The sequence below is a fragment of the Jaculus jaculus genome, chromosome 5, assembly GCF_020740685.1.
Source record: "Jaculus jaculus isolate mJacJac1 chromosome 5, mJacJac1.mat.Y.cur, whole genome shotgun sequence".
Classification (NCBI taxonomy): domain Eukaryota; kingdom Metazoa; phylum Chordata; class Mammalia; order Rodentia; family Dipodidae; genus Jaculus; species Jaculus jaculus.
The window spans coordinates 8,483,962-8,509,438 of record NC_059106.1 but is presented as its reverse complement, the minus strand read 5'-3'; the positions used below and the strand labels follow the sequence as shown (position 1 = coordinate 8,509,438).

Sequence of the window (25,477 nt, the reverse complement as noted above, 5' to 3'; positions counted from 1 at the left end):
TGCTATTAAGGTTTTTGTTTTGTGAGGTTAAGCATTTTTCACCTGAAGCGACCGCCTCTCCTGTACCTCGTTTGGTCTGATGACCCACTTGGAAGTCTACCAAATATTCTCGCCCTTCCTCATCCCGGGTCCTGAACGCTTCCAGGCTGGCGAAGCGCTCCAGCAAGTCGCCGCACTCCACCGTCCGAGGTATGCGCACGCGCGTGGGGACGCTGGCGGCTACGCCGCGCCTGCGCACTGCGCCCGCGGCCCGCGTGAGAAAGGTCTTGTCTACTTCCAACTCCACAGGCGCGAGGGCGCAGGAGCGGGAAAAAGCTCCCGCGAGCGAGCAGTGCGCAGGCGCTCGCTGTAGCGGTCCTTGCGCGGCTGGCCGGGGGCTCCGGGTGGCGGGCGGGGCGCCGCCCAGGGGCGGGCCGTGCGCGGGAGAGGGCGCGGCCCCGGGCGCCGGCCCGATGGGGCGGGCGCAGCGGCGTCCCCGCCCCGCGCCGGGGCCAGGCCGGGAGGGTCTCGCAAGCTCGCCGCGGGGCGGGCGGGTGAGGAGTTCGGGGCGGACGCGGCACCATGTGCGGCCCCCCTGCCTGGCCGCTGCTGCTGCTGCGGGCGCGCCGGGGCCCGCCCGTGCGCTCGACGGTATGGCTGGCCCCCGAGCTGACCCCGGTCACCCGCGCGTGGGCGTCGCTGGCCCGAGAGAGGACCCCGGCCCCCCGCGTCCCCGCGCTCCTGCGGGCACGGCCGGGACTGCTGGGCGGCCCGGGCCTCGCGCGCGCCCTGTGGCGGTGGGCCGTGTCCCGCGGCGCCCGCAGGTGCCCGGCGCTGGCCCGGCCCCGCTCCCTGCACCCCCTGTGCACCGGGCTCCGGGGCGGCCCCGCGGCGGCGACTCGAGATTTCGGGGACAACTCGCGACAGCGGCCCGCCGCGGCCGGACGCTCGGAGGCCTGGAAGCTCCTGAGTCTGGTGCGCCCCGAGCGCGGGAGGCTGGCAGGTAGGAGGCCGGCAGGGGTGCCGGCGACCCGTGAGTGACCCGTCGGCCCGGCCCCAACGGGCCGCCGAGGGCGTTCGGGTCAGCCGGCACCTGCTAGGTGGGCTTGGCCATGCGTCTTCCTAACCGGCTGGTGCACCCGGTCCCAGCTCGGCCAAGCATGTTACCGGAATCTTTGGGTCTGTCACCCCCTCCCCCCAGCTTCATGCAGTGTCCGCTTTGGGACATTCTCAGAATGACCTGGGTTTTCCCTCTTTAAGGAATACTAGTTTACTCAAGCCATGCCTACTTTGCATTATACTTTTATACCAGTTTTTAAAACATTGCTAAGCAACCAGTAGTATTCACGTGGTAAAAGCCCAAGTAGTGGGGACCTCATGAGCTGAGCCCGCTGTCACCTCTCCAAGTGGCAAGCAGTGATCAGGACCACCCATGGATCCTGTCGGTCGGTAGAGAACGTTTTATTTATTTATTTATTTTGGGTAAAATATGTTTTATTGTTCTTTAAAAGGGTTCAGGGTTTGGTTTTAAATCAGGCTGCACACTATCAGTCTGACATCGGTAGAGAACTTTTAAAAAAAGAGATCAGGTTTGAGAAACAACATTCTAAATAACAATGTTCGGGGCTGGGAAGATGGCTAAGTGGTTAAAGGTACTTGCTTGCAAAGCCTGTTAGTCTATGTACGGTTCGCAAGCCGTCCATGTAAGCCAGTCACAAAAAGTGGCACAAGCATGTGGTGTTTGCAGAGGCAAGAGGCTCTAGTGAACACACACATACACATGCATATACATACATGTGCAAATAAATAAAACTTTTTAAAAAACAGTACATACCCCATTTTTACCTATCATTGGAGGAATGCTTTAGAACAGTGGTCTGGTAAGATCTAGATCTTCTGTCTTCTTGTTTTTGAAGCAGGGTCTCACTCAAACCCAGGCTGACCTGGAACTCGTTCTGAAGCCCAGGTGGGCCTTGAATTCATTGCAATCCTCCTACCTCAGGAGTAAAGGTGTGCCACGATGCCCCGCAGATCCAGAGATTCTTGAGTGTTTTCTAAGTTTTCCTTCCTTCCTTCCATGAAAAAGCGCTGTGCCTCCTTCTGTGGGGTTACCCTGACAAGCACACACAGGGTCCTTCTGTTGGAACTCCCGCTTAGTAGGGAGGGACATCTCAGGGTCATGTGTAAAACTGGAGATGGAAATGAGGGTTTTGAAAGCGGGACTGTGAGGTTGTCCTGCTGTGCTCGGAACGGATGGGACCTCAAGTTCCTGGCTGAGTCCCTCATACAAAGTGCCGTCATGGGGGAGATTAGGGACTTGAGGCAGAGTTCCTATGGAGCTGGGAAGGTGCCTGGCTCACTTGCCGCCTACAGAAGTTATATTCTTGGTGCCTATAGATATAAGGAAACACTTCCTGTATAGATAGGTGGTGGTTGCGATTTTGAGGGAAAATATTTTTTTTTCTGGCTTAAAAGATTTTTATTTACTTTTTTTGTGGTTTTTCAAGGTATGGTCTCACTCTAGCCCAGGCTGATCTGGAATTCACTATGTAGCCTCAGGATGGCCTTGAACTCATGGAGATCCTCCTACCTGGGATCAAAGGCGTGCGCCACCATGCCTGGCTAAGAATTTTATTTTTTGGCCAGTCTCATGTAGCCCAGGCTAGCCTCGAACTCACTGTGACTTTGAACTCTTTATCCTCCTGCCTTCACCTTCCAGGTGCTGGAATTACATGGGATTACATCGTTGCCTGGCTTTTACAGATACCCTGAGGTAGCCCGCGGGTTTCACTGGGTTATGAGCATGAGGCAAGATGTGTCTGCCTCATCTTCCTGTCTTGGGCTTGAAGCCTGCTTCTGGCACAGAGCAGGTAAAAATGTCGGTGGAGCAGCAAATGAGGGTCTGAGAGGCCTCGCTGGAGCCTGGCACGCCTGGACAGCTGGGTGCACCCAGGCCCCAGTGTGAGACTCAAAGGAGCCGTCCCAGGTTTCTGTCTCTGAAACCTCACATGTCGGGTTGTTAGGAGTCAGGCTTTGCTGGTGCCACCCCAGCCAGCCCTGCCCTGCCTGCCTCCTGCCCATCTTCCCTGTGACCTGCTACCTGCCCTCACATGTCCTGCCACGCCAGCACACTGGAGTCTGCCTTAGACAAGGCCCGCGCTGTACCAGCTTTCGTTGTCAGAGCTGTTTCCTTCTGTCTTTGCCCAGACATTGAAAATGTGATCTGAGGGGAAAAACCTTGCATGGCATGCTAGTGTGGTCTTTTTGTTTTAAATTTTATTTTAGAGACATGACCTTGCTGTGTAGCCCAGGCTGGCCTCCAGCTTGAGATTTCCTGCTTCAACCTCCTAGGTACTGGATTTTTTAAAAAAAGAAAAGTTAAAGAGCTAGTGGCTACATTTTTAAAGGAAATCTGATGATAAACTCTTTAAAGCCCCATGCATGGTTTCCTCAGAAATCACTGTATGTAAAGCCAGTCTGAATGCTGGTATTGGTGTAGAGCAGGTAGGGGTTACTGTTAATTTGTAACACATCGTACTAAGAGCTACCTCAGTTGCTGACATGTCTCTTGAAACGTAAGGAGGGATTAATACAGGTGTGTGGATGGTTCCATCTATCTGTTCCTGACTTTTTTTTTTTTTTGGTTTTTTGAGGTAGGGTCTCACTCTAGCCCAGGCTGACCTGGAATTCACTATGGAGTCTCAGGGTGGCCTCCAACTCACGGCAATCCTACTACCTCTGCCTCCCGAGTGCTGGGATTAGCTGTCTTGTTTTTTGAGACAGGATCTAACGTTAGCCCAGGCTGACTTCAGACTCACAGCAATCTTACTACCTCAGCCTTTCACTTCCAGGTACTGGGAGTATAGGCATGAACTACCACAGCTGTGTGTTTCTGTGTCTTTACAGAGACCAAAAAAAAAGAAAGAAAGAAAGAAAGAAAAAAAGCTGAAGAAAAGGACTTCAGTGTTTGTTATGTTTTAGAGAAAAAAAGTAACAAACTCCTTTCCAAAAATTTCCTTTGTGTTTGACTAATAACCCTTTTCTCCCTCTTCTTCGCTGTTTGCTTTCCAGGCCTTTGTGGTAAGAAGACTTTGATGTTAAGTGTCAGAAACTTGGGAAACAGGCTCTGCTGTTTGCAATGTCTGCGGGTGCTAGCCCAGAACGGCATCACATGGGTGCTGCTCCTCCCTGGGTCTTCAGCCTGCTCCTTCAGGATTGTGGCTGTCTTGTTATCAGCAGGCCTACAGCATTACCCAGTGCCCTCTCGTGCTGATAAGTCTTCTTCTTATCACTTTGGCCCCAGGAGCCACAGGGTGCACACTCAGCGCCCTCCCTCAGGCTCCCTGTGAGCCTGGCAGATGGGAGGCCAGGGCTCAGCACGCAGTGAGCCATGCTTCCAAGGGGCTGTGTCACAAGGAGGTGCTGTTGGACTGGAGGTGTCTTCCAGCGCTAAGCCTTGCTCCTGGGGAGGCACATAGCCTGACTGTGGATGGATGCCCTATTCCATTCCCCTAGTATGCAGCTCATCTCGAGCTGGCAATTTGAAAGGATTTAGAAACACCATGGAAGCAAACCTCCAGTCATGTCTGTGAGGGACTTTTCTAGATTATGCTATTGAGGTAAAAGAACCAGCCCTGACTGTGGACTGTATAAAAAGGAGAGAGCTGGCTGAGCATGCAGCATCCACTGCTCTGCTCTGTGTCCTTGCTGTGGGCTGAAGGTGACCAGCTCCTGGGCTGCCACCGTGCCTTCCCTGCTGTGGTAGGCTAGAAGCTGAAATAAGCCCTCTTGAACCTTAAGCTGATTTCTTCAGGCGGTTTGCCTCAGTATCAAGAAAGTAACTGATATATTTAATTAATTGAAAGTAAACTTGACCGGATGTTCTGGGATGGGTTTGGCTTCGTTCAGGTGAATTCCTTCTTTATAACAGACTTCCTTACTGTGTAAGAGCTTGGGCAGAACCAGGGGCCTGCATCCATGAGACGTGCATTCTTCCTGTAAGCTTTCTGGAGGAGTTTTATGCTGATCCTCAGTTAGCAGGATAACCTCTTAAGTTCCTCAAGGCTGAGATATGGATCCCAAATCAGAGACTTTCTCAGCCCTGTCACCATTCCCATCCCGGGGAGCCTGGTGTTTGAAACAAGGCCTCTAGTCTACAGAGAGAGGAGGTGGCACCTGGCCAGGTCCACGTGATCCAGTGAGCTTTGTTTTACAAACTCCAGACACATGCACCACCTTGTATATCTGGCTTACATGGGTCCTGGGGAATTGAATCTGGGTCCTTTCACTTTGCAGGCAAGCGCCTTAATCACTAAGCCAATTCTCCAGCCCTACAACTTTTGTTTTTTAAATTAATTTACTTATTTAATTTGGTTTTTCAAGGTAAGGTCTGAACTCTAGCACAGGCTGACCTGGAAGTCCCTATGTAGTCTCAGGCTGGACTCAAACTCACAGTGCTCTGTTTACCTCTACTTCCCCAGTGCTGGGAGTAAAAAGTGTGCCACCACACCCAGCTTAAAATTTTTTTTTTAAATACTTTATTTTTTATTTTTGACTACTTTTTTTTTTTAATTTTTATTAACATTTTCCATGATTATAAAATATATCCCATGGTAATTCCCTCCCTCCCCACCCCCACACTTTCCCATTTGAAATTCCATTCTCCGGGCTGGAGAGATGGCTTAGCGGTTAAGCGCTTACCTGTGAAGCCTAAGGACCCCGGTTCGAGGCTGGATTCCCCAGGTCCCACATTAGCCAGATGCACAAGGGGGCGCACGCATCTGGAGTTCGTTTGCAGTGGCTGGAAGCCCTGGCGCGCCCAGTCTCTCTCTATCTATCTGACTCTTTCTCTGTCTGCCACTCTCAAATAAATAAAATAAACAAAAAAAATTTAAAAAAAAAAAAAAGAAATTCCATTCTCCATCATATTACCTCCCCATTACAATCATTGTAATTACATATATACAATATCAACCTATTAAGTATCCTCCCCTCTTCCTTTCTCTACCCTTTATGTCTCCTTTTTAACTTACTGGCCTCTGCTACTAAGTATTTTCATTCTCACGCAGAAGCCCAGTCATCTGTAGCTAGGATCCACATATGAGAGAGAACATGTGGCGCTTGGCTTTCTGGGTCTGGGTTACCTCACTTAGTATAATACTTTCCAGGTCCATCCATTTTTCTGCAAATTTCATAACTTCATTTTTCTTTACCGCTGAGTAGAACTCCATTGTATAAATGTGCCACATCTTCATTATCCACTCATAAAATTTTTAAAAAAAATATTTTTATTTATTTGCAAGCAGAGAGAGAGAGAATGGGTGTGTCAGGGCCTCCAGCCACTGCAGACGGACTCCATGCATTCATCTTCTACTTTGTGCGTCTGGCTTTACATGGGTCCTGGGGAATCAAACCTGGGTGCTTTAGCTTTGCCAGGCCCTTAACCTTGAAGCCAACTCCACAGCCCTGACCACAAGGTTTTTTTTTTTGTTTTTTTTTTTAATTTTTATTTATTTATTTGAGAGCGACAGACACAGAGAGAAAGACAGATAGAGGGAGAGAGAGAGAATGGGCGCGCCAGGGCTTCCAGCCTCTGCAAACAAACTCCAGACGCGTGCGCCCCCTTGTGCATCTGGCTAACGTGGGACCTGGGGAACCGAGCCTCGAACCGGGGTCCTTAGGCTTTACAGGCAAGCGCTTAACCGCTAAGCCATCTCTCCAGCCCAAGGTTTTTTACAAACATATTTTAGGTATTAATTTGCATGTGTGTGTGGGCATACCAGAATCTCTTGCTACTGCAAATGAATGTTAGATGCATGCACCACCTTTTGCATCTGGTTTTATGTGGATGCTAGGGAACTGAACCTGGACTCATAAGCTTAGCATGCAAGCACCTTCAGACCACTGAGCAATCTCCCAGTTCTACTTGCTAGTAATTTTTAATTAATTAATTTATCTGTGAGAGAGAAAGAAGCAGAAAGCAGGTGCATGAACAGAGGCTGGAAATCACCTCTGCCACAGCAGGTGGCAACAGCAGCAGGAGAGTGAGCCAAACTGTAGCAAAGGGAGCTGGCCAAACACCCCAGAGCCTGCCACCAACAACACACCTCCTCCAGCAAGGCTTCACCTCCCAAATGGCCATCAGCTTGGAACCAAGCAGTCAAAACACATGAGTTTATGGGGGACAACTGCTTCAGACCATTACAGATTCTTTTTTTTTTTTCATTACAGATTCTTATTATATATTTTAAAAATGTATTTGAGAGAGAAAGAAGCATATATAGAGAAAATGGGCACACCAGGGCCTTTAGCCACTGCAAAGTCCAGACTCATGCACCACCCTGTGGCTTTATGTGGGTACTGGGGAATCAAAACTGAGTCCTTAAGCTTTGCAGGCAGATGCCTTAACTGCTAAGCCATCTCTCTAGCCCCTAGAAGTGTTCTTTACAGGTGTGTGAATTAGCAGGTGAAGGGCTTTGCCCTGGAACGGCTCCACTGCCTCCCTTGCCAGAGTTCAGTTTGCCCCTTCATTCATTCAGTGAATATGACTGAGCTTTTGCTGTATGATTTTAACATGGGTGGTAGGGTTACAGAAACAAGCAAAACAAAACCAACCATTAAAATTTTTTAAACCATATATTTGATCTATTTTTAATATTTTCATTAATTTATTTGAAAAAGAATAGGTGCATCAGGACCTTTTGCTACTGTAAACACTGCAGATGTATGTGACACCTCTTATATTTGGTTTTATGTGGGTACTAGGGAATTGAACCTGGGTGTTGCAGTCAGGTTCGTATTGCTGGTAGCTTGTGGGGAGAAAAAGGTTTATTTTGGCTTACAAACTTGAGGGGAGGCTCCATGATGGCAGGGAAAACTATGGCATGAGTAGAGGGTGGACATCACTAACTTGAGGTGGACAAGAGCAACAGGAGAGTGTGCCAAACACTAGCAAGGGGGAGCTGGCTATAACACCCATAAGTCCACCCCCAACAATACACTCCCTCCTGGAGGTGTTAATTTCCAAATCTCCATCAGCTGGGAACCAAGCATTCAGAACACCTAAGTTTATAGGGGACCCCTGAATCAAACCACCATACTGGGCCAGCAGGCTTTGCAAGCAAGCCCCTTTAACCTCTGAATCATCTCTTTGGCCCCCAGGCTCAAGCCTTTTATGGCTTAAATCAGAGACAGACAATGATACATTTGGAATGCCAGGAGGGAAGGTAGGAGACATTTGCAGGAAAGGAAGTGTGTCAGGTGCCTGCATCTTAAGTGAGCAAGGAGGGGACCAAAACGTCCTCTTGTCTAGCTGGGCATGTGTACTTCTTTCTGGCCATGCTGCTTGTTCTCAGCCTGGAGCCATCTGGTTCTTCCTTTAATCAGGTCTGCCATTAAAAGGGAAGGAAGCCACCCAGGCCAGCGCGTGTCTTCTGGAGGCCCCACGTGCCTGGCGCCTGCCCTTTGCTGCGGCACGAGTTTGAGTACAGCTCCTGTCTTCCAGCTGCCGTTGGGTTTCTGGCTGTGTCCAGCGTCATCACCATGTCCGCCCCGTTCTTCCTGGGGAAGATCATCGACGTCGTCTACACCAACCCCAGTGTGGACTACGGCGAATCCTTGACCCGCCTCTGCGCAGGGCTCACCTGTGTGTTCCTGTGTGGTGCCGCTGCTAACGCCATCCGTGTCTACCTCATGCAATCTTCAGGTTGGTCTCAGTGGGAGCAGGTGACCCCAATGATGATGCAGGCGGCCCAGGGAGGTGTTAGAGCTTTGAGCCTCTCAGCTCCAGGCCCCAGTCTCCTCCTCCTGAAATCGCATTCTGTGGGGACCATTCTGATACTGGGTCAGGATGATGTGAAGGGCTGAACTGGGCTCAGTGCTCTTCTAAACTCTGATTTTGCATACTCAGGGATGAACAGGGGCAGACACCACGTCTGTCTGCAGGAGGCTTGATACCTGAGCTCTGGCAGGTTGGCACTCTGCTTTCTACACCTGTCTCCACACTGTGTAGCCCCTGGGATGGGAACTTGAGCCTACCTTAGGAGAGATATGGTTCTGTCCCACACCAACAGGACCCCTTCTCTCACTCCACTGAGCTAGTAAGATGTGATGAGTTCCTGTCACTGCAAAGTGCAATACCAGAAAGGGCAGTCAGGAGGGACAGCTGGGCTTTCTTGGAACAAGGTACTCCCCCATAGCACGTGGGTCATGTTGCCTCAGTCTGCAGTTACTAAGAGGAAGTCAGTGGTTGCTGGGGCATGGTTGTTAATGGACCAGGGCCTGACATGAGTCTGCCCCACGTCAGGATTCACCCAGCCAACATGCTCAGGCCGTAGCACTCAGAGGGGTTCTGACCACCAGGCTGAGTGGTTTGCAGGCACCTGCACCCACTGGCAACTGTTGTGTTTGCTTTGCAGGCCAGCGTATTGTGAACAGGTTACGTACCTCACTGTTCTCCTCCATCCTAAAGCAGGAGATTGCTTTCTTTGACAAGACCCGCACAGGAGAACTGATTAACCGCCTCTCCTCGGACACTGCGCTCCTGGGGCGCTCACTGACTGAAAACCTCTCAGACGGGCTAAGGGCTGGGGCCCAGGCCTCAGTCGGCATTGGCATGATGGTAGGTCAGCCTCTCCCCTCAGTGCCTCCCAGCGGGGCTGTCTGGGCTGCGATTCTCGAGTGTGAAGGGTCTGTAAGCGTACAAGGCTTCAGGGACATAGAGCATCTCTTCCTGCCTGGCCAGAATCCTTCTAGAATGAGTGTCATCTGGAGAGTGGCCTGAGGATGTGTGAGGATGAGTGTGCAGACAGCCGAGCCTACCAAGTGGAGGATCCCTTTTGGGAACAGAGCAGAAGGTTGGAGGGGCCTAGACCCCACTTTCTTTGCTTGAGGAGAATGCTCCTGCAAGGTGGTCTTCACGCCGTGGCGTGGCCGTCTGGCCTGTCTGGTGACTCACCCTGTCTCCTGTTGCTCACTTCCCAGGCCATGTTTGTGTTCCACATAGTCCTGCTGGCCCATGGAGTCAGACACAAGCTGCCAATGTGATCTTAATGTTCTACAGGTCACAGTCAAAAAGCAAAAGAAAACTTAAGATTATATCTTATAATGTAGCCAGGATTGGTGGCTCACACCTTTAATCCCAGCACTTGGGAGACTGAGGTTGGAAGATCCCCATGTGTTTGAGGTCAGCCTGGGGCTACAGAGTGAGTTCCCAGCTCAGCCTGTGTTAGAGTGAGACTGCCTTAAAAAATATATGGGCTTGCCGGCCATGGTAATGCACACCTTTAATCCCAGCTCTCGGGAGGCAGAGGTAGGAGGATCACCATGAGTTCAAGGCCACCCTGAGACTACATAGTGAATTCCAGGTCAGCCTGAGCTAGAGTGAGACCCTACCTCGAAAAAAAACAAAAAAGCAAAGCAAAACAAAACATTTACACACACACACGCACACACGCGCGCTAGAGAGATGGCTTAGCGTTTAAAGCACTTGCCTGCAAAGCCCAAGGACTCAGGTTAGACTCCCCAGCACACATGTAAAGCCTGATGCACAAAGTGGTGCATTTATCTGGAGTTCATTTGCAGTGGCTAGAGCCCCTGGCATGCTCATACTCATTCCTGTTCATCCCTCCCCCACCTCTGCTGGGCATGGTGGCACACGCCTTTAATCCCAGCACTCAGGAAGCTGAGGTAGGAGGATCATTGTGAGTTTGAAGCCAGCCTGACAGTACATAATGAATGCCAGGCCAGCCTGGGCTAGAGTGAGACCCTCAAAAAACAAAAATAAATATTTAAAAATAAAATAAATAAAGTGTAGGGCAGTACAGAAGGCTTAGCGGTTAAGGCACTTGCCTGCAAAGCCAAAGAACACAGGTTCAAATCCCCAGGACCCACATAAGCCAAATGCACAAGGTGGCACATGCATCTGGAGTTTGATTGCAGCAGCCAAAGGCCCTGGCATGCTCATTCTCTCTCTCTTTCTCTGCCTTTTTTTTTCTCTCTCTCAAATAAATAAAAATAAAATAATTTAAAAAATTATAGTGTTATGTTTAACCAAGTATAAACCAGTATTTCAACATGTAGTTAATAGAAATAACTACTGATGAGCCAGGCATAGTGACATACATCTATAAGCCTAGCACTAGAGAGTGCTAGTAGTAAAGTGCTGAGTCAGGAAGAATCAGCTTGGGTTCCATAGTGAGTTTGAGGCCTTCTTTTTTTTGACTAGGGTGTCACTCTAGCCCAGGCTAACCTGGAATTCACTGTAGTCTTAGGGTGGGCTAGAACTCAAGGTGATCCTTCTACCTCTGCCTCCCCAAAGTGTGTGCCACTACGCCTGGCTGAGCCAGTTTTGGTAATATGCTATACATTGTAAGACTCTGTATTAAAAAAAATTATATCAAGGGGACTAGAAAGATGGCTTAGCAGTTAGGGCACTTGCCTGCAAAGCCAAAGGACCCAATTCAGTTTCCCAGGACCCACGTAAGCCTGATATACAAGGGGACACATGCATCTGGAATTTGTTTGCAGTGGCTGGAGGCCCTGGTATGCCCATTCTCTCTCTCTCTCTCTCTCATAAGTAAATAAAAATATTTCAAAAATTATGTCAAGGGCAGGGCATGGTATCACATACCTTTAGTCCCAGCACATAGGAAGCAGAGGTAGGAGGATTGACATGAGTTTGAGGCCAGCCTGAGATTACATAGTGAATTCCAGGTCAGCCTGGGCTAGAGTGAAAGCCAACCTCAAAAAAGCTATCATCCATCTATGTATGTATGTATGTATGTATGTGTGTGTGTGTGTGTGTGTGTGTGTGTCCGTCCGTCCATCCATCCATCCATCCATCCATCCATCCATCCATCTATCTTCAAGGGATGGAGAGATGGCTTAGCAGTCAAGGCACTTGCTTACAGAGTCTAAGGACCCATGTTTGACTATCCAGATCCCACATTAACCAGATGCATAAAGGTGATGCAAGTGCAAGATCGTACCTGCCCACTAGGTGGAGCAAATGTCTGGAGTTCGATTTCAGTGGCTGAGATCTGGACACAACAATTCTTTCTCTCTCTCTTTCTCAAAGACAAAATCAGAAGCAAAATATATATCTCAAGCTGGGTTGGTGGTGCATGCTTTTATTTCTAGCACTTGGGAAGCAGAGGTAGGAAGATCACTGTAAATTTGAGGCCAGTCTGGTACTACAGTGTGAGTTTTAGGCCATCCTGGGCTAGAGTAAACCCCTACCTAAAAGAAAATTTAAAATATATATATATATGTATCAGATCATTTATATTACCTTTACTATATGACTCCCATCCTGTACCTCGCCTTCCCTCCATCCTTCTCTTCCTTCTTTCCTTTCTTTGTTAAAGCTTAGAAAGACTTTATTAGTTTCAGAAAAGGAAAGAGGAGATAGTATGAAGAGTCCTGTCCATGAGAAGGCAAAAAAGAATAAAGCTCCTTGTCTCTGGCTGTCCTTTCCTTCCTCCCTCCCTCTCTTTTTTTGTCCTCCAGATTTTAATACAGAGCCCCAGCTAGTCTGGCTCTGGCTCTTAATATGTAGCCCAGCTTGGTCTCCAGCTTGTGATCCTGCTGCCCCAGTCCTTTCAGTACTAAGATTCCTACGTAAGTGCCCTCCCACTGAGCTACAGTCCCCAGCCCAATGTTTTTCATATTATGACTTCAAAATCTGTTATTTTACACTTGTAGAACATTTCAATCTGAATGCAATTTTTAAATGTTTATTTATTTTAATTTTTTTAGTTTTGAATTTTTTTGTTTTTTATTTATTTATTTGAGAGCGACAGACAGAGAGAAGGAGGGAGAGAGAGACACAGACAGACAGACAGAATGGGCACACCAGGGCTTCTAGCCACTGCAAACGAACTCCAGACGTGTGCACCCCCTTGTGCATCTGGCTAACGTAGGTCCTGGGGAATCGTAGGTCCTTAGGCTTCACAGGCAAGCACTTAACTGCTAAGCCATTTCTCCAGCCCTAAAATTTTATTTATTTATTTTTATTATTGACAACTTCCATAATTGTAAACAATATCCCATGGTAATTCCCTCCCTCCCCCCACTTCTTCCTTTGAAAGTTCTCTCTCTGTCACTGTGAGGTCACAGATACCCAGGCCGTTTTGTGTCTAGACAAGCACATTGTAAGGAGTCCTGCCCTTCTTTGGCTCTTACATTCTCTACACCTACACCTCTTCTGCAATGGACCCTGAGCCTTGGAAGGTGTGATAGAGATGTTTCAGTGCTGAGCACTCCTCTGTCACTTCTAAGCACCTGATTGCAAATATTTCATTGAAAAAACTTGATCTGTATTTTTTAAAAAACTTTTTCTTGGTTTTCTAGGTAGGGTTTTGCTCTAGCCCAGGCTGACCTGGAATTCACTATGTAGTCTCAGGGTGGCCTTGAACTCATGGTGATCCTCCTACCTCTGCCTCCCAAGTGCTAGGATTAAAGGCATGCGCCACCACCCCTGGCTCTTGGTCTGTATTTATATGTTCTCAAATTTGCAATCAAAACATACTTGGAGGTTGGAGAGATGGCCCAGCACTTGCCTGCAAGCTTAAGGACCTGGGTTTGATTCCTCAGTACCCACAAGGTAGTAAGTATATGCATTTGCAATGGCCTGGCACACCCATATTCTCATTCTCATCCTCTCCCTCTCTCTGAAATAAATAAATATCCATCAGGGCTGGAGAAATGGCTAAAGCTGTTAAGCGCTTGCCTGTGAAGCCTAAGGACCCCGGTTCGAGGCTCAATTCCCTAGGACCCATGTTAGCCAGATACACAAGGGGGCGCACACGTCTGGAGTTCGTTTGCAGTGGCTGGAGGCCCTGGCGCGTCCATTCTCTCCCTCCCTCCCTCTCTCTCCCTCCCTCCCTCTTTTTCTCTCAAATAAATAAATAACAAACAAAAAATTTAAATAAATATGATGGAGAATGGAATTTCAAATGGGAAAGTGTGGGGGTGGGTAGGGAGGGAATTACCATGGGATATATTTTATAATCATGGAAAATGTTAATAAAATTTTTAATTAAAAAAAATTTAAATAAATATCTATCAAATGTATTTAGTCATAATCAAGTTCTCCATAAGTTTGTTTACCAATAGCTGCAACTCCTTTAACTTCCTTCTCAGTAGAAAAGCTTCCTCTTGTCCTCTCTGTGGCATGAGGCTGAGGCTGAAGGGCATGTTTCCAGAGTTGACCTACTCTGACGTCTCATTTTCCAGCTAAGAGAGAGGCAGACCTTGGGGAAGGCATAGATGTGAGCTGGTCTGAGCTGGAGGAGGAGCTGAAGAGCAGGCGGGTTTTCCTGGGAGGCAGAAGTGCAGTGTCACTCACGTGGTGAGTGTCTGTTCTGAGCTCTCAGATCAGCTCACTGAAGCCACTTCCTCGACGCTCCATCACTCATCACACCCCTCACCCCCCACATGAGGCCTTCGGCTTCTTATTTGGTTCATAGTGGGACCTCATGAAGTGGCCTCTGTGGGATCAAATTTGTAGCTCTGGGGAAGCAGGGAGAGGCTTTGAGCTCTGTGCCTATACCCACTGAGCCTGACTGTGAGCAGCCAAATTCCCTGAGGCTAATAGGGCCCACAGTCCAGCTCAGGTGCACACCTTGGCACCCCTCTGTCAGGAAGACCAGTGCTCCCGCCATGCATAATGCTTTGTAGGGAGGTTCCCAGACTCCTCACAGCCTGCAGTCAGAGCAGAGTGGCCCTCAGGCCATTTCACCGTAACTGGGAAGAAGCTGATGCACTGTGGAAGGCACGTCAGGGACTGATGTGCTCCTTGAGGCTTACCCTGTCTGGGGACCACCGGACCATGGTGGCTCTTCCCTGTACTTGCCTGCTAGTTCCCTGGAAGGAACAAGTGACTTCAGGCTTGAGGCCCCTGTGCACCTGCTGTTCCTTGTTGGTGGAGGCCCCAGACCAGGTTATATCTGAAGTCGTTCTCTTTTCCTCATGGGCCAAGTACCTCTCACACCTCCACATTCTTGCTGCACATGGCACTCGGTAACAACCTGAGGATGACGAAGTGGAGTAGCAACTCGTTGATTCATCCGCCACTTTACACTGTAGTCTGCAGTGCTTCCTTGGCAGCTTTGGAGATTTTGTACCAATTATATTGTTTTCTGTGCAAATGAAATTTGCCAGGCTGATTTCTTTTTGTGTGTGTGTGTGTGCTCACTTGTGTGTGGTGTGGTATGTAATGTATGGTGCATGCATGTGTGTATGCAGATGTGTGCATTCCATGCATGTCTCTGTTTTCTTACTGCTCACTGGCATATCTCCTTGAAAATAGGACCTCTCCTTCAACCCAGAGCTGCTATCCATCAGCAAGCCCCAGTGACTGTGGTCTCTACAACCCTCACTGGGGTTACAGATGTGTATGGCCATGTCCAGCTTTTTATGTGGGTTCTGGGAGGTTGAGTTTAAGCAGAAAGTGCTCTTTACCACTGAGACATCTCCCCATCTAGCAGGTTTTGACGGCAGATTGGAGTCACTGATAGCATTTAAACTTCTAGCTGCTACTGTTCCTTAGCCACCGGGTGGTCAGAAGGTCTTCCACACATTGACCCAGCCCTGTCTGTTGGTGCCAGGTTCCTGAGCCATGAAGAGCTGCTTCCTTCCTCCTCATGGCAGTCATGACCTGAACTCAGGGTCACCTGTCCTATAATGTCGGGCATTTTGGTGACTTCTCTGGCTGTTCATTTGGTGGGTTAGGGTTCTGGTTATAGAGGGCCTTGAGGTGGTCCAGGATTGAATTCAGAATTCCTATGGTCAGGCCAGCATGGAGCTGAACAAGCTCCGCTGGCCTCCAGTCCTGTCCAGTGTGTGATTTCACATACTAGAATTTCCATCTTCAGCAGCTCCACGCTGCTCATCAGTGCCATGCTGATCTTGACTTTACAGTGCCTAGTCCTACCCAGGTCAGAGGCATGGCCTGGAAACAGCCTCTTCATGCACACGGGAGGGAGGAGGATGCACTGCTGCTCTAGGAAACAAACACTCTTGACCTTTGTTCTTGACAGTTTTTTGTCTCACCCAATCTGGCCACCTTTGTTTTGAGCGTGGTGCCTCCGATATCCATCCTCGCCGTGATCTATGGGCGATACCTGCGGAAACTGTCCAAATCCACACAGGACTCACTGGCGCAAGCCACGCAGGTAACAGCGTCTCACATGTGCACTCTCCAGGGGGGTAGGGAGGGGCTGAGGACAGCGGGCAGGATCCAGGGTGTTTGAGCCATTCAGAAAGTATCTTTCTTTCATCACATCCTTTCCTGCCATTCGACCCCAGAGTACATCCACTTTGCTGGTCTAGAACTCAACTATGTAGTCCAGTCAGCCCTTTGACTCATGGCAGTTCCCCTTAGCTCAGCCCCCCAAATGCTAGGATTACAGGTGTGAGCCACTACGCCTGGCTTGTGTCAACTTCTTACTGTTAACCATTGCTGTTTCTGGTAGGACAAAAAACAAGTGTATGGCTGGGAAAATGACATAGCAGTTAAAGGCACTTGCTTACAAAGCTAGCTGGCCTAACTTCAATTCCCAGGCCCCCATGTAAGACAGATGCAAAAGGTATTTGTTGGCAGCAGCAAGAGGCCTTGGTGAGCACAAGTCTGTGCTTGTGCGCGCGCGCACACACACACACACACACACACACACACACACACACACGTGAAATAAATAATGCATGTCTATAATCTCAGAACCTGGGGGCCTAGGCAGAGGGTCACTAATTTGACACCAGCTGGGCTACTTCTCTAGACCTTGTCTCAGAAAAATAAGTAAAAACAATGTGCTTTGGAAATAGTTTCTGGCTGACACCGCATCCTTCATTAATTCAGAAAAGTTGGATGATCTCCTTAGATCCAAAAATAATTTGTATCTTCATCTTGCACATATCATGCTCATTTGTCATTGAAAACGTGAAATTATTATGAGAAAGGACAAAAACACGAATAATCCTGTGTATTCACAATTTCAGATAATCCAAAACTTGTGAATAATCCAGAGTTCATCTGCTAATGTTTTGGAGTCTGTTGTCTTTTCTGTGCTGCCCCTGTCGACTGTGGTCTGTCTGTCTGACGCGTGCAGACACAGGTGCCTGGTTCTTCAACAGCAGGATGGGTGACTTGTGTCCTCTGCTTGCTCCTGCTTCCCAGGTGGCCTGCTCTTGGTAGCACCTAGAACAAGAATCACGTATTAGTTCTGCTCCTAGATTGAAGTGTGACCTTCCTCCTCCTGCCTTGTGTTTGCTGTCCTCACAGCTAGCTGAGGAGCGCATCGGAAACATCAGAACCATCCGAGCTTTCGGGAAGGAGATGACAGAAGTGGAGAAGTACGGCAGCCAAGCGGAGCAGGTGCTGCAGCTGGCTCGGAAGGAGGCCTTCGCTCGGGCTGGCTTCTTTGGAGCAGTAAGTAGATCATCCTGGATAGTGAGACTCTGAGAGATTCTGTTGTATTTACCTCCTTGATGCTAAAGTAAAGCACCCAGCCGAGAGCAGCTGATGGGAGGAAAGGCTTTATTCTGGCTCACAGTCTTGAGGGGAAGCCAGGGAAAACACGGCATGAGCAGAGGCTGCACGTCACCTCTGCCACAGCAGGTGGACACAGCAGCAGGAGGGTGAGCCGAACTCTAGCAAAGGGAGCTGGCCAAACACCCCAGAGCCCGCCCCCAACAGCACACCTCCTCCAGCAAAGCTTCACCTCCCAAATGGCCATCAGCTGGGGGCAGTCAAAACACATGAGTTTATGGGGGACAACTCCTTCAAACCACCACAGATTCTTACATACTTTTTTTCATAATAGAAAATAATGTTATAAGAGTCAGGTGTGGTGGCACATACCTTTGATTCCAGCACTTGGGAGGCAGAGGTAGGAGGATCGCCATAAGTTCAAGGCTACCCTGAGACTACATAGTGAATTCCAGGTCAGCCTGGGCTAGAGTGAAACTACCTCCACAAAACAAAAACAAAAATGATCAATGCAGAGAAAAATCAACTCCTACCAAATCAGAGAGCCAGAGCCTCAGAGGCCCCCAACACCTCAGCACTGAAGCAGACCCAAAATGAACCCAACATGGCTCAGGGAAATTTTGCAGAAGAGGGGGCGGAAAGAATGTCAGAGTCACATGTTGAGTCATGATTTGCAGAGACATTTATCATACCAATAACTGGGGGCTAACTCCACAATGCAAGACCCATTTTCATTAACAAGGAGGGTCTAATGGGAGGGGGTAGATCACAGATGAGCCTAAATAATGGTACCAAACTGCCTGTATTTACTGAAAAGAAAACTAATAAATTAAATTTTAAAAAATGAAATAATGTTCTATTTTAAGCCTAAAAATGACTTACTGTTTCAGTTCTTTTTGTGGAAGAAAAGGAAAACAAGTAAATGTGATTAGGGAAAGAGCAGTGTGTGATAAGGTTGGACAATGGTCCCCAGCCTGTGGCTTAGCAGCTTTGTAAGCCATTGGCATTGGGTAGCCACCGGTGGACCTTGGAGCTGGACTGTGTTTGCACATGTTTTCCAGTCCTCCTGATGAAGCACACTGGAAGCTTTCTGAGGGATAACCAGGATAAATTTAGTCCATTTCAAGAAAGAACTGTGGCTGAGTGGTCACCCCATACCCAAGAGGTCCCTGGAATAGAAAACCACTGATAATCCTAGTATCTGGGAGGGTGAGGCAGAGGAGTTGGCGCAAGTTCAAAGCCAGCCTGGTTTACATAGTAAGGTCCATGCCAGCCAGGATTACATAATGAGACTGTCTCAAACACCCCCTCCTCCAAAAATCTTAAGAAAATTAAGACATGTCCAACGAGGCATGTGGCGTGTGCCTTTAATCTCAGCACTTGGGAGGCTAAGGTAGGAGGATCACTATGAGTTTGAGGTCAGCCTCAGCTACAGAGTGAGTTCCAAGTCAGGTGAGACCCTGCCTGAAACCCCTTCCCCCCTAAAAGACATGTCCAAACTGGGAAGAAGGCAATCTAGTCATCACCAGGATTGATGGATTGGAAGCAGTGGCTCACAGAAGGCCTCACCAGGGACCCACAGCTTAAGAAGGTGGGAGCAGGGCCCAGAGGCAGGGCTGTAGCTGAGAAGCCCTCACCTCATCAGAGCGTGGACATAGTGAACTTCCGCTGGTCTCCTGCATGGGAGGCCACAGTGTTATTCCTCTCCTGGGCAGAGGAAGTCAGCTGGGGAAGTAGAAGCCAGTGGGTGACTGAGCATCAGTTCTTTCATCTAGGTGCGACTATTTCAGAAGTTTCTTGTTTGCAGTTCTGGTGAAAATAGTCTGTGAAAAAGGAAACTAAAGGCCTCAGTCATGCTTTTGCATCCTGAGAGGCCATCGGTCCCCTGACTTGTGTTTTCTTCCTCTGGCAGGCCGGGCTCTCCGGGAATCTGGTCGTGTTGTCGGTCCTGTACAAGGGAGGCCTGATGATGGGCAGCACTCACATGACAGTGGGCGAGCTCTCCTCTTTCCTCATGTATGCTTTCTGGGTTGGACTGAGCATTGGAGGTATAGAACATAACCGTGGGGTTACATGTTAAAGATCAGATTCCACTCCTCTGCTAATCCCGTTGGGTTTTTAAAACAAAAATGAAGTTATGTAGGTAGGCGAGCAGGTCCTCAGTTGGGAAGTTTGTGTTCTTTTTTTAATATTTACTTATTTATTTTTGATTTTCCAAAGTAGGGTATTGCTTTAATACAGGCTGACCTGGAATTCACTATGTAGTCTCAGGGTAGCCTTGAACTCACGGCTGTCCTCCTACTTCTGCCTCCTGGGTGCTGGGATTAAAGGCATGCACCACCATGCCTGGCTAAATTTGTGTTCTTTGTGGCTGTGACAGCTTGGGTTGCTGGGGTGCTGTGTTTCCTGTCCTGCTGTTACAGCAGGTATGCACCTGCTCATGAGGAGGCTGCTGAGCAAGGGTGGATGGGGACCCACAGCCTGGGTGGTAAGGATTTTATGGTGGACAAATGATTGGGAATAAAATTCTTTTCCTACCAAGTCAGCCATACTCAACACTGATGAACAGTCAAAAATATTGGTAAATTATGTTTATTGCTGCTCAATTTATAATAGCTGGGAAATGGAACCAGCCTAGATGTCCCTCAACAGATGAGTGGATAATGAAGATATGGTACATTTATACAATGGAGTTCTACTCAGAGGTAAAGAAAAATGAAGTTATGAAATTTGCAGAAAAATGGATGGACCTGGAAAGTATTATACTAAGTCAGGTAACCCAGGCCCAGAAAGCCAAGCGCCACATGTTCTCCCTCATATGGGGATCCTAGCTATAGATGACTGGGCTTCTGTGTGAGAATGAAAATACTTAGTAGCAGAGGCCAGTAAGTTGAAAAGGAGACATAAAGGGTGGAGAAAGGAAGGGAGGAGGATACTTAATAGGTTAATATTGTATATATGTAATTACAATGATTGTAATGGGGAGGTAATATGATTGAGAATGGAATTTCAAACGGGAAAGTGTGGGGGTGGGGAGGGAGGGAATTACCATGGGATATATTTTATAATCATGGAAAATGTTAATAAAAATTAAAAAAAATATATTGGTAAATTATGAAGTACACAAAACAAAACCAAGTTGCTTGTTTTAGTCAAGAATCACTCAGCTGGGGAGGCAGACATGGTGGCAGAGGCCTTTAATTTCAGCACTTGGGAGCCAGAGAGCTAGGAGGATTGCTGTGAGTTCAAGACCATCCTGGGCTAGAATAAGACTACCTCAAGAAAGAAAGAAAGAAAGAGAGAAGGAGAGGAGAAGGAGAGAAAAAGAGAGAGAGAGAGAGAGAGAGAGAGCAAGTGAGGGAGGGAAGAAAGGAGGAAGGGAAAGAGTCAGGCATGGTGGTACACACACCTTTAATCCCAGCACTCAGGAGGCAAAGGTAGGAGGAGGCCACCCTGAGACTACATAGTGAATTCCAGGTCAGCTTGGGCTAGAACAAGACCCTATTTCTACAAACAACGAAAAAATCTCTCAGCTAAGTGCTGTGGCCTGGTACATGAGGAGGACCAGAGCCCTGGAGTAGAGAGACCCTGGAGAGAAAGACGCAGGCAGGCAAACCAACTGACTGACCAGCTGACCACCAGGACTGACTTGGAGTTTGGCTTCACTGGGGTGAAGGGAAGGAAGGGCCGTGAGCCACAGCTTGAGTTTGCTGTCCCTTTCATGTGTCTTCAGCCAGCATGGTCAAGTGATTTCCTGCTTTCTGTTTCCTTCCTACCTGTGAAAATCCAATTAAGCAGCTGAGGCCGAGTTAATGGTTGACGCTTGAGGTGTCATGGGGTTCTACGTCTGGCTGGTGATGGCAGAGGCTTTGTCTCAGATGCCCCAGGCAAATGAAGAGGTTTTCTGGAGTGAGGTTGGCAGAGGTCCCTCAAATAGTATTGCCAGTCTGTAGGCTGCCCTGGAAGAAAAGCCCCATGAGACACTGAAGGGCACTAGGCAGCAGGCTGTGTGTGGGACACCTCAGGTGGACCCAGAACCCACAGAGTGGTGAGATCGTTGCTCTACCTGAGTGCACACTACAGTGGACCCTTTCTTGGTTTCATTTTGAGACAGGGTCCCAAGCTTTTGTTTTAATATTTCATTTTTATTTATTTATTTGACAGAGAGAGAGAAAAAATGGGTATGCCAGGGCCTCCAGCTGCTGCAAACAGAACTCCAGATGCATGCGCCCCCTTGTGCAGCTAGGTCCTAGGGAATCAAACCTAGGTCCTTTGGCTTTGCAGGCAAATGCCTTCACCACTAAGCCATTCATTCCTCCAGCCCTACCCAGGCAAGCTTTGAACTCACAATTCTGGTGACTGTGGCTTTCTGTTCATATCCTCTTGATCACCACCAGGCTTCTTCCCTGACTTCTCCCAGTCTGGTGTTTCTCACATTTGACATGACTGTTCCTAATCCCTTTGCTCTTCACTCCCTTCCCATGTCAAAGCCATCTCTGTTTGGTGATGCCCTCCCCTTCCATTGGGGCAAGCACATAGCTGTGCCTTGCTCAGAAACACGCTGGGAAGCACAGCTCTGGTCTGGTCCATGAGCGAAAGTTGCCAGCACTGGTCACAGAAGATGCTGCTGTGGCTGTGTGCACAGGCTGACAATGGCATTTGTGGCCACATGCTCTGGTCCACACGTTGTTCATTACCTGTCATCTGGTGCCAGGGGAGAAAAGTGAAAATGGGCAGATCCAGTGTTCATTGCGTTCATTGTTACTGCCCACTTCCCATCCACACCCTCACCCAGTGCCTGTAGGAATGTATGGGAATTTAACTTAGGTTGAATTGGATTGTTTTTTACACTTGCATGCACGTGTGTATAATATGTGTGTGGTGTATACACACACACATGCACACGCGTGCACGGAGGCCAAAGAACATTGGGTGTTGTTCATCTGTGTGTTTCCTTTATATAGTCTCTCACTCAACCCGGAGCTCTTGGGCTGTTTTGGTTAGATGAGCTGACTTGAGAGCCTGTGATTCTCTCGTCTCCACTTCTCCCAGGACAGAGGTGCATGGCCACACCCAGCTGTTTACATGGTGCTAAGGAATCAAACTCTGGGCTATCTCTTGACCCTTATGCTTGTGCAGCAAGTGCTCTTAGCCACTGAGCCATCTCCCCAGCCCAAACTGGATTTTGAAAAATATGTTTATTGGCCAGGCCTGGTGGTGCACACCTTTAATCCCAGCACTCAGAAGGCAGAGGTAGGAGGAACACCATGAGTTTGAGGCCACCCTGAGATTACATAGTGAATTCCAGGTCAGCCTAGGCTACAGCGAGACCCTACCTCAACCCCCCCCCAACTGAATATTTTTTTTGCAAGCAGAGAGTGACAGAGAGGGAGGGGGAGAGAATGGGCACCCCAGGGTCTCCAGCCTCTGTAAAAGACCTTCAGGTCCAGCTGGGCATGGTGGCACATGCCTTTAATCCCAGCATTCAGGAAGCAGAGGTAGGAGGAGCACTGTGAGTTCAAAGCCACCCTCAGACTCCATAGTGAATTCCAGGTCAGCCTGGGCTAGAGTGAGACCCTACCTCAAAATAAAGAAAGAAAGAAAGAAAGAAAGAAAGAAAGAAAGAAAGAAAGAAAGAAAGAAAGAAAAACAAACAAGACCTCCAGGTGTATGCATCACTCTGTACATCTGGCTTTATGTGGGTACTGGGGAATGGAACCCAGGTCCTTAGGTTTTGCAAACAAGTACCTTAACTGCTGAGTCATCTCTTCAGCCTACAAATTGGACTTTTGATGCTTGCTTTTTTTTTTTTCTTCCTGAGACAGTCTCACTATGTAGTCCAGTCTAGCCTTGAAATCTGGATCTCAGTAATCCTGCCTCAGCTGCCAGAGTGCTGGGGTTATGGGGGTGTGTTACCACACTCAGCTTTATACTTCCTTTAAAAAGCAATGTAGGAGCCGGGCGTGGTGGCGCACGCCTTTAATCCCAGCACTCGGGAGGCAGAGGTAGGAGGATTACTGTGAGTTCAAGGCCACCCTGAGACTACATAGTGAATTCCAGGTCAGCCTGAGCCAGAGTGAGACCCTACCTTGAAAAACCAAAAAAAAAAAAAAAAGCAATGTAGGGGCTGGAGAGAGGGCTTAGCAATTAAGGCACCTGCCTGCAAAGCCTAAGGTCCCATGTTCAACTGTCCAGGTCCTACGTAAGCCAAATGCACAAGGTGATACAAGTGCAAGGTCACACATGTGCACAAGATGGCCCATGCACCTGGAGTTCACTTACAGTGGCTGGAGGCTCTGGCATGCCAGTTCTCTGTCTCTCTCATAAAAAAAGGCTAGTCTGTTGGGCTTGCCTCAAAAAAAAAAAAAAAAAAAAGGCAGTTATGTATTCACGGCAACTCTGTTGCATTTACAGAGATGTCCGTCCTCCTCCCCTCCCCACTGTCAACGTCTCCACTGGAGTGAGCCTCTGTTACTCACCTGCCAAGCCCGTATTGACTCGTTACAGTCAACCAGAGGCCAGAGTTTACATTAGGGCTCGCTCTTGGTGCTGTACATTGTGTGGGTTGAGAAGGTGTATAATGTCCATGGATCTGCCATTATATAAAAACCCCTGAATTGTGCCTGTTCAGCCTTCATGGATCTTTTTACTGTCTCCATGCTTTAGCATTTTCAAGAATGTCTTGTCACTGAAATCATAGAATGCAGCCTTTTCTGCCTAGCTTCTTTCTGTTAGTCATATTCATTTAAAATTCTCTCATGTCTGCTGGGCGTGGTGGCACACAGCTTTAATCCCAGCACTCGGGGCAGAGGTAGGAGGATTACTGTGAGTTCGAGGCCACCCTGAGACTACAGAGTGAATTCCAGGTCAGCCTGAGCTAGAGTGAGACCCTATCTCAAAAAAAAAAAAAAAAAAAAAAAAATTCTCCCATGTCTTTCATAGCTTGATAGTTCATGTTTGTTTGTTTTTGAAATAGGGCTATTCTCTTGACTAGGCTAACCTGGAACTCACTATGTAGTTCAAGCTAGCCTCGAACTTGAGACAATTCACCTTCTCCCGCCTCCCAAGTGCAGGTGTGATGAGGTGACTTCCCTGGAGTACTGTGACTTTCGTCCACTGGTCGTCAGTGTGGCTACATATTTGTAGCACCCCAATCAAACATTAACCCTTGTTAGAGATCTGAGAAGCTGGAGGAGGCTGGGGTGTAGCTGTGCGGCAGCTGCTCTGCTCCTTTGCCGACAGCGAAAGCTCCTCATTGCCAGGATGGAAGGAACCTGTGGCCTTTCCCATTGGCTAATCATAATCTCTTGTCTTCAGGTCTGAGCTCATTCTACTCGGAGCTGATGAAGGGCCTGGGAGCTGGTGGGCGGCTCTGGGAGCTGCTGGAGAGACAGCCGCAGCTGCCTTTCAATGGTGGGTCTGAATTTGGACTGTTCTTGCTGGGATTGAACAAAGCTGGCTTTGATGTGGCCCTGCTTCAGGGCAGGGAGAGGGCCAAGTTTCCTGTGGAAGGGAGGACAGCTGTCAGGTGCTGCTGCAGGCCATGTTCTGGACGTGTGGGAGTGACCTCATAGCATACTGCCCACTACTCACACCCAGTCATTAACCCCCGGACAGGGCAGTGGTGAGAATAGGACAGAGTGTGAATAGGAAAGCTCAGCCAACTTTCCAGACCATCATCATGGTGATTCTGACATCTGTGAAGGGTCGGTGGGGGAGAAAGAGAGGCTAGAGCATGTGAAAGGCTCTAAACTTCTTGAACGTTGTGGGTGAGGCCGGATGCTGGCACTAAATGGCAGGGACCACCTCCTTCCTTATGTCAGCTTCCTTCCCTGCAGCTGTGGACCTGGAAACCCCAGAGAGACGCAGAGAAGGGCTGATGAATAGCAACACCCAGCACTCGGGGTGCCTGCGGGCTGCTAAGTGGGTGCAGCGCAATGAGTGGAGGCCCAGTGCTGTCCAGTGTGATGGAAGCCAGGGCCTGAAACCAGCAAGAAGTGGAGTGCATCT

General features: G+C 48.7%; 1 protein-coding gene across 1 annotated transcript in view; it reads left to right on the top strand.

Annotated features, from left to right (window-relative positions):
* The first annotated feature begins 561 nt into the window (after nt 1-561).
* The window catches only part of Abcb10 (ATP binding cassette subfamily B member 10), a 43,086-nt gene continuing 18,170 nt past the window's right edge, over nt 562-25,477 (top strand). Inside the window, exons 1-7 of the mRNA XM_012949010.2 lie at nt 562-982; nt 8,483-8,683; nt 9,396-9,598; nt 16,020-16,154; nt 17,261-17,407; nt 19,380-19,515; nt 24,785-24,880. Of these exons, the coding sequence (XP_012804464.2) occupies nt 562-982; nt 8,483-8,683; nt 9,396-9,598; nt 16,020-16,154; nt 17,261-17,407; nt 19,380-19,515; nt 24,785-24,880 (1,339 nt within the window). The remainder of the gene's footprint in view (nt 983-8,482; nt 8,684-9,395; nt 9,599-16,019; nt 16,155-17,260; nt 17,408-19,379; nt 19,516-24,784; nt 24,881-25,477) is intronic.